At 37.1% G+C, this 13,748-nt stretch overlaps 1 protein-coding gene and 1 non-coding gene across 12 annotated transcripts in view; both read right to left on the bottom strand.

Annotated features, from left to right (window-relative positions):
- The window catches only part of NFIB (nuclear factor I B), a 322,636-nt gene that overhangs the window by 17,793 nt on the left and 291,095 nt on the right, over positions 1 to 13,748 (bottom strand). For 7 of the 11 annotated variants that reach the window (XM_087957670.1, XM_087957671.1, XM_087957675.1 and 4 more), the window contains one exon: positions 1,562 to 1,650. The exons of the other annotated variants lie outside the window; for them this stretch is intronic. In XM_087957670.1, the coding sequence (XP_087813796.1) occupies positions 1,562 to 1,650 (89 nt within the window). The remainder of the gene's footprint in view (positions 1 to 1,561; positions 1,651 to 13,748) is intronic. 11 annotated transcript variants of the gene reach the window in all.
- LOC113417738 (U6 spliceosomal RNA) lies at positions 12,972 to 13,078 on the bottom strand. The gene has a single exon (XR_003371673.2). It is a non-coding gene; the product is annotated as a U6 spliceosomal RNA (small nuclear RNA).

The raw sequence follows: 13,748 nt of genomic DNA, 5'->3' as shown, positions 1-13,748 counted from the left end.
GGTCAGAACCTGCTGAATACCACCTCTGAAATGGACATTTAAGGCAGTTCAAAGAGTAGCTATAAAATGTTTCCTTAAAAAAGTTTTCAGAACAAAAGTAAGCACGAGACATAAATATTTCAAGAGAAGATATTGGTTGAAATGAACCTATGGAGATCATTTTCTATTTACATTGTATGGTAAGCCAAACAATCCAGTCTATTCAGATTTATCAGTTCTTAAATAAAATAATGGGCAATAATAAACAATTATATACAGGTAGTCTTCAATTTAAAACCATTTGTTTAGTGACTAAAGTTACAATGGCATTTTAAAATGTTACTTTTGACCGTTTTTCACACTTAAGACCATTGCAGTATCCCCATATTCATGTGATCAAAATTTGGACCCTTGGCAACTGGTATGTATTTATGATGATTGCAATGTCCCAGAATCATGTGATCACTTTTTGTGACCTTTCTGACTAGGAAAATCAATGGGGGAAGCCAGTTTCACTTAACAACCATGTTACTAACTTAACAACTGCAGGAATTCACTTAACAACTGTGGCAAGAAATATTGTAAAATGGGGCAGAACTTACTTAACAAATTTTGGGCTCAATTGTGGTCATAAGTTTGAGGACTACCTGTATTCAAGTTAGAAAGCCCATTAAAATACTGTATGAGTGATAATTTGTAGGACTGTAACAGAGGATAAGGGAATTAGGAGGAAGTACTTCATACTTTTACTTCACAGCTTTTAGTGTAAAATGAGAAGGAAAATTGATTTTTATATGTGTGTGCATGTATGTATGATTGTGTGCGTGCACTGAAGACAGTGAATGTGCCTAAGATTCCATTTGCCAATCACTCTTTTCATCCCATTACACTTCATCTCCTAAAACTCTCCAAGCATTTACTCTTGTATTTGGGGAATTATCTGGAATGATATTTTGAGGAAAAGGGAAAGAAATAGAAAATAATACTTTTTCATGACATTATAAAATTGAATCGGAAGCAATTCTGTAAAGATTCATAATTACTTAATTACACATATCAACTAGCATGTTAAAATGTTTCCCAACAGAATCTATTTCAAAGTAGCAGTTTCACTTTACTTACTCTCAAAGTAATTTTATGAAAGGGAAAACTAGTTAAGTGTAGTTAAATATAAGACACAGTTTTATCTTACCTCAGAGAACATTTCCTAAATTCATAAATTCTATCCATGTGATTCCTCAAATAGTTCCTTTGGGTATTACTCCTATGTATTACCTAATACCCATTCTTGTCATGTATGTTATTCCTAAAACCACTTCTTAATATAAAATAATATCAATATAAATTTCAAACTGCCTATCCATTTTTGCTATGTTGCTTTCTTCACACAGTTTCATACTTGACAGTGTATCAGTAATAAGTGCTTAACTATAATATAATGTTCATTTGACCTAAACATGTAATTCAAAAGATGTTAGATATTTTATAGTTAAAAATTTGACAAATTTAATCCTGGAAGCTAACTTATACAGATAACGAAGAACCCAAGATAGTTTAGGTGTGGAAATAATTAAAATTTTACCTTTGCCAAGTAATTCCCAATGTATCCTCATTGGCACTGGGGTATAAATGCCTGCCGTTTTGATTCATGGTCCAGTCACATATCCTCAGCTGTCAATTGAAACCTAGCAGTCAGATATGGATCGAGCAGTACTACAGTTTTTAGTATTTAAATGAATGCATGCAAACTAGCATTTTATATGGTACAAACCTTACATCCCCAGGTAGTAGTAGTAGTTGGGGGAAGAACAGTTTTAAAAATAAATTTTAAATTATTATAGTGCAAAATAAAATTGAACACATTTACAAAATGCTACACAAATATGCTTTTCTATTAATCAAAGCATAAAAGAACAACTGGAATTTAGCAAATATTTATATTATAAACTTAGCTGAAACGAAGTAAATATTAATGTTCACTTAAAAAAATAAAATAAAAAGCACTTAAAATTATTCAATTTCCAGGGAGGAGGGGAAACGAGAAAAAAATCAGTATCTTTGACAGCATGCATTTGGTGATACACAGATGACATGCAACTTATAGGAAAGGATCCAAAATTACACAAAGATCTTATATTACTGTTCAAGAAGGAAAGAGGCATTTGTAATAAGAGGTAGATTAATTTAGGGTTACTCAATACAGCGTCTCTTAACATGCACTGGTAAAATGACCTAGTTCTTAATTCAAGATAATAGCATTTAAAAGATTTTAAATAGAAGAAATGCATTACATGTAAGCTGAAATAAATGTTTCCCAGATCACCAAATCATCAGAACCTCTTTAAAAAAAGCCCGACCTATGTAACTCTACTCAGCCATTGTCTAAAGGATGTTAGCATTTTTCTTAAAGATCTAGTGATTATATTTATATCTGATAAAATACGCCTTACCTAAACTTTTAAGAAAACAAGAGATTTTAATCTCTATAAAATAATTAACATATATCATGCATCGAAGAGCACCTTGAATTTAATGCAATAATGTGACTATGATTAATTGTATATAAATGCCATTTCTTTCCCTCTCCACAATATGTAAGTGGCTTTAAAAGAGCAATGTTTTAGTTTAAGCAGTGACTTTCCTAGCAATTCAATTTATTGCACTCCTTTCCTGAAAAACACGTGTGCTAAGCAGAAGACTGTATTCTTGTCCTGACCCAGTGTGTGAAGGCTCAGCAACATTTCTTGGCTTTGCCTTGCTGAGTCTTCAGAAATGGAAACACAGATTTTTAATAATTGTTTTGTTAGCTATTATCTGAAGAACTCAGCAAGAGAGACAGATTATAATTTATTAATTTAATTTAAATGTTTCTATATCTTCTGCTGTTAAATGAAATCTCATAATGGCTAGGAACTAAATAGACATGGAATCATGCAGACAAAAACGTTTTTGAAATATAGTAACAATGACAGAAATGATGCAAAAAAGAGGGGTATTTTTAGAGTAAGTCCTATTGCTGACAGATATGCTGGCTGCATTTTTATATTATTTCCCATAACTAAGTTTAAAAAAAAATATCTAAAGGTTTAATTCTTGGTTTAAGATGTGTGCAACCACTTAATTTGAGTGAATGGGTGGAGAAGCTCTCTTGGAAATGTGTCAAATCTAACTTCTGCTCTGTGTTTTCCATTTAATATTAATCACCCTTTGTTTTCTTTTCTTTTGAAACGAAATACTTTATTTTTTATGTAATAGATTTTAATTCTGTTTATAATTGTAGTGTTTAATTTTTATAAACACTATATTGTAGAATTTATTACCTTGAATGTCCTGCAGGCAAAAAAGCAAGACAAAAATAGAACAAAAAAGCAAGCAAGCAAGCAAACACTGAATGACAGAAAGAGGCATGAATGGAGTGTGCAAACTATAGTTTGTTAATTGTAATCCATCCAGCATGAGAGCTAAGTTACAAACAAGCTTACAATAGTTGCTCTCCTGCTGAAGGATAGTACAGCTAGAACCAGAATATTGAGGGGCTTGTATTAGCTGAGCAGACTGAAACCATGTTTCCTGATGTTTTGAGTTCTAAAAAGTTGTTTGAACAAATATTTTGGCAAGGTTGTTCTTTAAGCATCTTCAAAAGTCTTTAATAAAAACAGCAATATACACTGCTCAAAAAAATAAAGGGAACACTTAAACAACACAATGTAACTCCAAGTCAATCACACTTCTGTGAAATCAAACTGTCCACTTAGGTAGCAACACTGATTGACAATCAATTTCACATGCTGTTGTGCAAATGGAATAGACAACAGGTGGAAAGCATAGGCAGTTAGCAAGACATCCCAATAAAGGAGTGATTCTGCAGGTGGTGACCACAGACCACTTCTCAATTCCTATGCTTTCTAGCTGATGATTTGGTCACTTTTGAATGCTGGTGGTACTTTCACTCTAGTGGTAGCATGAGACGGAGTCTACAACCCACACAAGTGGCTCAGGTAGTGCAGCTCATCCAGGATGGCACATCAATGCGAGCTGTGGCAAGGTTTGCTGTGTCTGTCAGTGTAGTGTCCAGAGCATGGAGGCGCTACCAGGAGACAGGCCAGTACATCAGGAGATGTGGAGGAGGCCGTAGGAGGGCAACAACTCAACATCAGGACTGCTACCTCCACCTTTGTGCAAGGAGGGACAGGAGGAGCACTGCCAGAGCCCTGCAAAATGACCTCCAGCGGGCCACAAATGTGCATGTGGCTGCTCAAATGGTCAGAAGCAGACTCCATGAAGGTGGTATGAGGGCCCGACGTCCACAGGTGGGGGTTGTGCTTACAGCCCAACACCGTGCAGGACGTTTGGCATTTGCCAGAGAACACCAAGATTGGCAAATTTGCCACTGGTGCCCTGTGCTCTTCACAGATGAAAGCAGGTTCACACTGAGCACATGTGACAGACATGACAGGGTCTGGAGACGCCATGGAGAATGTTCTGCTGCCTGCAACATCCTCCAGCATGACCGGTTTGGCAGTGGGTCAGTAATGGTGTGTGGTGGCATTTCTTTAGGGGGCCGCACAGCCCTCCATGTGCTTCCCAGAGGTAGCTTGACTGCCATTAGGTACTGAGATGAGATCCTCAGACCCCTTCTGAGACCATATGTTGGGGCGGTTGGCCCTGGGTTCCTCCTAATGCACGACAATGCTAGACCTCATGTGGCTGGAGTGTGTCAGCAGTTCCTGCACAACAAAGGCATTGATGTTATGGACTGGCCTGCCTGTTCCCCAGACCTGAATCCAATTGAGCACATCTGGGACATCATGTTTCACTCCATCCACCAATGCCACGTTGCACCACAGACTGTCCAGGAGTTGGGGAATGATTTAGTCCAGGTGTGGGACGAGATCCCTCAGGAGACCATCCACCACCTCATCAGGAGCATGCCCAGGCGTTGTAGGGAGGTCATACAGGCACGTGGAGGCCACACACACTACTGAGCCTCATTTTGACTTGTTTTAAGGATATTACATCAAAGTTGGATCAGCCTGTATTGTTTTTTTCCACTTTAATTTTGAGTGTAACTCCAAATCCAGACCTCCATGGGTTGCTAAATTTGATTTCCATTGATAATTTTTGTGTGATTTTGTTGTCAGCACATTCAACTATGTAATGAACAAAGTATTTAATAAGAATATTTCATTCATTCAGATCTAGGATGTCTTATTTTTGTGTTTTCTTTATTTTTTTGAGCAGTGTATTTATTGCTAATAGAATTTGACTTTTTGGCATTTGCAGAAGACAATAAGACCTGATTTAACACTTATTGTACACACAAAACATATTTAAATGTTTAAATGTCATTTGCAAACCCTTCCATATGAACTCGTAGTTTAGAAATTAAAATTGTACTAAACAGATATACACAAACATCAAGCAATATGCTGCCTGCATAGTACAACAAATAGTCATACTACATTACTGACGCTGTCGGCTTTAAAATGGTGATCATGCATTGGAGGACCAACTTTTAATCAGCACGTAGGAGATAAATAAGGTAGAATTTTAGGCCATTTCAGCACTATACAGCTAATACTTCTGGCCACGAATTTCTGTGTGTCATTACACTCACTATCTTACTTCTTTATATGATAATTGAGTACATATTTCTACCAAACATATACTACTAAATTAACAGGAAATCTACCTAAATTACAGAGTTTATGTTTGCAACTGAATATGGCTTCTTGGATATGGCTTACTTTATATACCTGATTCTACTGCTCTGTTCTGTTAATATCTGTGATGTTATCAGCTGAAGAGCAAAACACCAGATCCCAAAGGAATTCATGCAGAAAACAAAAATTGTGCGCTTCCATTTTTCCCTCTTTTATATTATATTATCTTCATGTCTATGGATATTCTCAATCATCCCCAAGGTGCTTTTCCCAAGGTGCTTTTCCTAAAAGGAATTGGACTGTCTTGGTTTTTTTCCCTTGAAAATGTTTTGCTTCTGTTCTTGAAAGCGAAATGTTTCAAGGAAAAAAAACCCAAGAAACTCCAGTTGCCTTTTGGAAAAGCACCTTGTTACATGTTACATAGCACTTAAAATAATGCCTTGGAATATCTTTTAAGAGGTTTGCTCCTTCTTTCTGGTTTTGCTTTTGTATGTGTACATGCATGTACACATGTGTGAAAATCTCTTTATTCAATCAATCCTCCACATTGAATAAAATGTTCTTAGCTGGGGGATCCTTTTGAGATATCATTGAGGACTACTGTACTGAGGATATAGGAAATAAAAAAATGATGCTAGATTTGTTGAACATCTTCTTAAATCAAAAGAAGACAAACTTTGTGGCTAGAGATACACCTGAATATTTGGGAACATGTGGTACAAATAATAATAAAATGGCTTCCATAACAGGATTGTCTTTTCACAAAGACCTGGGCATGGACAATTATAAAATGTCAATTTCCCATAGGAGAACTAACCCCAGAAGATGCTCTCTCCTACCCTGAATGGCCTTTGTGGGACATAAATGCATTATTGCAAATTAATATTGTATTGTGCTTTCATGCCTTCAGTTTATAATTTTATTACATTAGAAAGCTAAGGATGGAATTATACCAAACTAAGTATGGAATTTGCAAACCAGAAATTTCTCAAACATGCAAGTAATACATTTTGTTAAGATCCATGAAAATATCTATGAATGTTCCACAGAAATTCTAATAGTAAACTATAGAAGCTATTATTCCTCAGTGTTGTTAAAGAAAATACTTACAGTATCTACTTTTTAAATAATAGTAATCAAAATAGTACAGGAATTACACTGCCACTCGCTTTGCATACAAAGCAGTGATGACTAAGAATATTCAGTCTTGAATCCCAAATATTCTCAGAAGTTGTCAATAGGTTTTGATTTCTGCCTTTACACATTAATCCTGTCCATTTTCAATCAGAAGTCAGAAGGGATAAAGCATTCTTAGAAAATATTTCTCAATTTGTTGTATATGTTACTTCTAAAACATTACAGGAAATGAAAATAGCCCTTAACAATCAAGCATGTGGTATTTACTTATGCTTAGAAAGATATATAGTGTGTTGAATTGAGATTATATCTGAAAGGTGGAAGCTTATTCCTCAGCAGCTGAACGTCCTGACAACTTTCAAATCATACTCTTTCTCTAGTCACTTCAAGGTTAGACTAAGGGGGCTGGAGAGAGATTATGAGGGAAAAGATTTTCCATGTTTCACCTCCCAACATACTTAGGGACATTTTAATGGCTGGCCGAAAGAGGAGTTCGTAAAGAAGTCACCCTACAGAAATAATCTGAATCCAACTAAGTGTGTTTTTAATTTAATTCCCTATCACTACCCAACAGCTACACTTTCACAGAAACAAAATGTAAATTTTAACTTACATTACTCCTAATGGCTTGGCTTTAAAGAGATGAATACCAAACCAATTAAAAATACGGTTTTGTTTTCATCCTGATTAAAATCAAGTACTACCGACTAAATGATTGCATAAAATCAACTGAACCATGGCTGAACTAATTTTAAAACTAAAATCCTAATATAAAGTTTATCATGAAGAAACTGATTATAAAATTGTTGTTAGGGCAACAGGTGCTGATTATTGGAGAAAGTCCCAGCATCACACTAACAATGTTTTTTGAATACCTTCAATTCTTCTTTGATTTTGCAAAGTGTTCAGCTAAGGTGATATGGCACTATAAAACAAAAGGTCTTGCATGTAACTAGCTCACTTTTTAAAAATATTATTGATTTAACTTAAATATGTATATCATTTAATATTCCTAATTTAAATAAAATTGGTTTCCTTCCACACTTCTCTGGATAATTCTTTAAGTGAGTGTTTGTAAAAATTAATTAGTTATACCAGAGTATGGTATGTTTTTTGTTAATTTGAGAAAATCTATAAACATTTGCATATTCTCATTGTTTGACTGAAATTTCCTTTCAATGTGTTTCCTTTCCGACAACAGTAGGTAAAAGATGACCTCCATTTACATGCTTCTTTTGACAGTCATGTGATCAGATTTTACGTCAAGCTGCCAGTTATGATAAGGGACACAATATGAGTAGCCAGATAGCTCATTTCCTGAATCTAAGTTTTTTTAATTTGTGGATCTTTTACTTATTGCCTAAAGCAAGAAGGCTTATTATCCTGAAATATTAAGACAACAGATATACTTGAAATTACCTCTCCTGTTTCATTTATGTGACCTGAGCATATTAACCAAGGCAATTTATTCTTATTTCTAATTAATCCTTAAAAAATAGAAAACGTATATTGAGACATACTCAAGATCTTACATAATATGTATAAAAAGTAATTATTAGTAATTCTCTATTTTAGAACCTGGGAAAGACCAAAAATGTCAGAAAATAATGCTAGGAATATCTATTTCCATATAGCAATTTAAAGTTAAGCAGTGCAAAAATATTAAAAGTGTATACATTTTGGAATGATTAGATAATACTAATATACAGAATGCTAATATTTTCAATATAATCCCCTCCATAACACCCCTAATTATATTGATATGCTTCAGGAAAAAAAAACCTTTCACCAAGGGATGATAATACACTGATGATGTTACATCATCAGATGATGAAATGTCTACAAGCAAACAACCAAGCTCAGAAAGCACCAAGGACTCCCCAGTTTAACACTCAGCTACATATATTCTCTTCTAATATTATTACCTGTTGAACTTAAATCAGCTTTTACTACAACATTTGTTTCAGAGATGTGCTGAAGAAAATTGAAGGGATATTTCATTGGTGCACTTTTTAGTATAGAATTATTTGCAGATTCTGTGGATTCACACAGTGCTTGATCAACTATAATCTGATAACAAAATTAATAACCTAATATAGCACCTTATCGTTCAAAAACAATTCATTATTATTAGTAGTAGTGGGAAACTCTTTATGGAACTATTGAATCGAAGAGTGCTACATTCTAGCCACAATTTCATACTGGGTAGGGAATGTGTATAATACAGTCAATATTTAAATATCTAGAAAATGTTATATCAATGTGGAACTATTTGTTAAACTGAAAGTTAAATTTAGCAATCGTAAGAGCTACAACCATAAAAAAATGAATGTTCAGGTTTATGATTTTAATAGTATTTTTGACTTTATAATGATCAATATATTAAGTTAAATTCTTTTAATAATAACCTTATCAGTATTGCTCATGCTGATTCTCAGTATAATCTTTTAAAGCTGTATTTATAACATTTTGAGAAATGCAAACATTCCAGCAACTCTCTGTAATAAATTGTTTTACTGGAATTTCTACCAAATTTTTATTTATATTATTTATAAATAGATTATTTATAAGAAAAATCACCCACAATATAAGCTGCTTAAATTGATGGTCATTATTATAAATTATACATATATTATGGCTTCTTTAAAAACAACAAAAATAGCACTCTAGATTAAACCTCTCATAAATGAAAAGAATAAATCTCTACAAACTTCAATTTTGTGAAGCTATAAGAATATTTATTCCTAAAGGTTCAGAGTATATTAAAAGGAATGGTAGATATTTAAAACACTTCTCTGGACTAAAACTATTGGCTTTCTCATTTAGAATTTCTCTCAGGTAATATAAAATGATTGATTGCCTTTATTTCATGTAACTTTTGATTTTTCCTTTCATTCATCATGGTCTATTTTAACCCAAATGCATTTAGGATCTGCCACAGGAAGAGTGGTCTCTTTTAAATTGTTGTAAAGTAATGAAAAGACATAATAAATTAATCTTATTTATATCTTACCAAAGCATAACCTTTACTCTATCCAAGTAATTTAGACAATTTCTCCCTGGGAGTTTTTCCAAATAAATAAATAAATAAAATTATATTGCATTGTTGTTTCCTAAAGTTTTTAAGGAATCAGATGCATGTAAAAAGAGGAAGAGTGAAGGGATTTTTTTTACTAGGCCTAGAAGGGGCGTTGGTACTTACCTGACACGCCCTTTCTCTGTGAGCTGTGAAGAGCATCCATTGTTTGGGATGATGCTTCTGTCGCTCGTTTGAGGCTTTAATTGAGAGGACGCTCCTCCTCCTCCACGGGACTCCTCCCTAGCCTCCCCAGTTTTGGCAAAGTCAAAGTGATGAAATATTTCTTCTCCTTCACCCTTTTTAATACTTGGCCGGAATATCATCCCACCAGACGAATAAGGGTGGGGATGGATGCTCTTCACAGCTCACAGAGAAAGGGTGTGTCAGGTTAGTACCAACGCCCCTTCTCCAGATGAGCTGTTCAGAGCATCCATTGTTTGGGACATACCAAAGCTTGGCGTGTCCTACGGGAGGGCTTCCGTCTGGTTCGGATTCCCCTTTTTCTTGGTCCCTATGGACCCTTTGTAACACTCTCCTGTCAAAGGCAGCCTCCTTAGAGGTGAAGACATCATTCTAATAGTTTCTAAACAAAAGGCGATGGTGAGGCCCATGTTGTCGCCTTGTAAATTTTTGCTATTGGCGCTTGTGGCCCATGTTGTCAACATCGCAGCGCTCCAGGTCAGTACCTATGGTCTGTGGAAACCCAAAATTATCTATGGGTGAAAGATGGATCTGGACTAAGGACCACTTTGTCTGTGTAAAAAATACAGAGCTCCTGTCTAACTGACAAGGCTACTAGATCCAAGAAGTAACTGGCCGATGTAATGGCAACCAAGAGAACCACCCTGTACGTTAGTAATGGAGACGCATGATCTACACGGGCTCAAAGGGAGTTTTCTTGAGTGCGGTAAGGACCTTGTTGAGGTCCCACGTGTGATATCAATGCACTACAGGAGGCTGTAAGATTGTAGCCCCGTGCAAGAAAATGGCATATGCATGGGTGATGAGAGATGGACTGCAAGTCTCTCCTAGTGATGACCGATGCTAAGGCCTCCCCTTTGCCTGTTTATATGAACAAGATAATAATGAAATGTCATATAAATAACACTGCTGTCTAACAGGTGTTCCCCTGAGATGGACAGCCAGAGCCATCAGAACCTTTGTAAGAACCTTGGGCAGATGACAACCCAAAGGACAGTGCAATGTATTCAAAACGTTGAGTATTATAACAAAAACTAAGAGTTTTGCTATGTGAGGATCTAATTGGAATGTGGGGATGGGCCTCCATTAAGTCAATGGAAGGTAGAAAATCGCCCCTTCTGAAGCTCAGAAGTATGGAGTTCAGTTTACTCATCTTAAGCCTCCAATGAACTATGGATCGATTAAGTCATTTTAAAACTAAAATTGCCCCTGCTGATCTGGTGCCACAGGTCGGTTGCCTGGATCTCCAATAAATGAACAATAGCTGTCTCCATCATGCTCCCTTTAACAGGATTCCCAGAGAGAGGGCAAGTAATGCAAAGGTTCCGGGGAGAGGATGGAAATTCTATAGCCAGGCCTAATCTTCTGATACCTCTAACCCAGGAAACAGAGGTAGAGGCATCCCATCTGTCCGTGAAAGGCTTGAGCCTTCCACCAATAGGGGCACAGTCGTGAGGCCTATGTTGTGCCTCGGAGACCTCTATTTCATGTTCCTCAAGAGATTCTTTTGCTCTGGCCTCCCCTTCAGTATCTATTTCCAGATCGGAAACTATCTGACTGTTGGTGATTCATGAGTCCAGATGGTCCCTGGAGTCTGGAGAGAAAAAGTCCCTGGTAGAGGGAACGAAGGAACCCTCCAAAAAGCTGGGAAGGACTATTTTGGGGTCTATGAAAAGAGAGGAACTTATATTCTGCTTCTAGTCTCTATCAGAGATAAGTCAGGGGCACCACCAACCAAATTATCTCCCTATATTGGGGAGGAAGCAAGCTTCCATTAGTTGTGTGATATCTGCTTGCCAATGTCTGAGCCATAGCAATAGACGAGGAGTAACCTGAGATGCCCTGGCTTGAGAAGATAATTTAATAGAGTTTTGCGGTGTCCTTGTGTGCCCTGATATTGGAATTTGAGATAATGTCCCTCAGATGGCGGAGCAACCTGAGAGACGATCTAGTAAAAAAAAGGGGGATGCAGCCGACTCCGCTCTTATGGCCCTCACATCAGATCGACATGCCCTACATGGGGACAACTCAACCCTGTATATCCTTTGACTTGAGAGCCTCTTCTGCTTCCGTTGGAATTGCAGAGGAGGATGATAATTGCCATTATTGTTTTATCTACTATCGTGGTGATGAGAAATTTAGCAGAATGAGAAAACCAAATTAAAAATTTGCTATCATATCCTGTAAGAGGGGTATACGCCACTGAAGAGACCCCTTGTTTCTGGACGAGGTCCAAGAACCTCTGTGGGACAGTTATGACTTCCTCTTACATTATTGTTTGGGAGAAGATTAAATCGTCTGACCCCCCTTACAGTAAGGATTGTTGGGCCGAGGGGAATGGAATATCAAGGCAGGCAGTAGTTGTTGTTTTTTTTGAAACAACAGAGACTTGAAAAAAGTCTGAGGGCAAAACAGACCTGAAGGTCGGTGGTCTGGCTTAATGCCTTCAATGTTTGACATGCCCCGCTTTTTTAGGGGATCCGCCTCTGACAGATTTTGGTCACTGTTGTGAGTAGACCCTTCCTCAACCTGTTCCATCTGGTCTCTAGTTCTCCCTCATTCTGTGCATCATGTGAATGTGTAACTGGATTACATAATACTCCCATGAAGGAGGTACCTGCTGGTAATGAAGGTCTATTCTGCATAGTAACTAAATCGAGTGAGAATTGAGGTCAGATTGTGGAGGCTGCCTAGCCATCAACTTCTACTGTGCCCCGGCTGCGATGCCTCTTCAAGTTGCCATGTGCCTCCAGGCCTTCAATTTGTCAGGGATATCCTCTGGGAGGAGGAATTCTGGTGTGGTCCCACAACTGTCTGTCAGGCAAGTAGCGCTGCTGAAGGCCTGGGTTGAACCGGTCCCTCTGAGGCTCTCCTGGAGAGATCCGTTGAGAGATCCAGGGATGGAGGCAAGGTGAAATATGGAACACTTCACAAATTTGTGTGTCATCCTTGCGCAGGGGCCATGCTAATCTTCTCTGTATCATTCCAATTTTAGTATATGTGCTGCTGAAGCGAGCACTCTGGAACTGGGACCAGCCTGGCTGGGGAAGAGGACTGAGACTTCTGTTCAACCTCCCTCATGCATTTTTTTTTAAATTTAAGATATGCTCATCTAACGCATGTTGGTGTCTCTTGGCATCCTTTGTTGCCTTAGAGGTCTCTCTGGGACCTCTTTTTACCTACTTTGAGTTGGTTTATTGTCCTCTGGGTATTTTTGGTTGCCCTTGAAGATTCTGACCTAAAGCCCACAAGGTGAGATATCTATATCTATATATCTATATGTGTATGAGATATTAATGGACTGTTGACTGTTTCAGAGGACTGATATAAACAGAGGCAGGGAATCCTCTTGATATTTGCTCTCCCCCCCCCTTTTTGGTAAATTCAATTTGTTATTACGTTATTATTCATAATAATATTGATATCATTAATATTGTTATTATTGATAATATTTTTGTTATACCTGTGCACAGCTACTAACATAAATTGTTGTGCTGTTACCAAACTCATAATTAGATGACTGAATATGGAATCAAATTGTAAGGCCAAATAGAGAACACCTTTCAGGACCTGTATTGCAATTGGGTGATCCTGCAGTCACCGGCCCTCAACAGCTTCCTGCCCAGGCGGACACAGGCCTTGGTGCTCACTGTTACTGTGCTGCTAGAATTCTGTGAGGGCTGCCAACT

Source organism: Notechis scutatus, chromosome 2, assembly GCF_049901735.1.
Source record: "Notechis scutatus isolate UNSWTSFEM ecotype Mainland chromosome 2, rNotScu1.2, whole genome shotgun sequence".
Lineage (NCBI taxonomy): Eukaryota > Metazoa > Chordata > Lepidosauria > Squamata > Elapidae > Notechis > Notechis scutatus.
The sequence above is the reverse complement of the archived record's forward strand: the minus strand, read 5'-3'. Positions and strand labels throughout refer to the sequence as shown.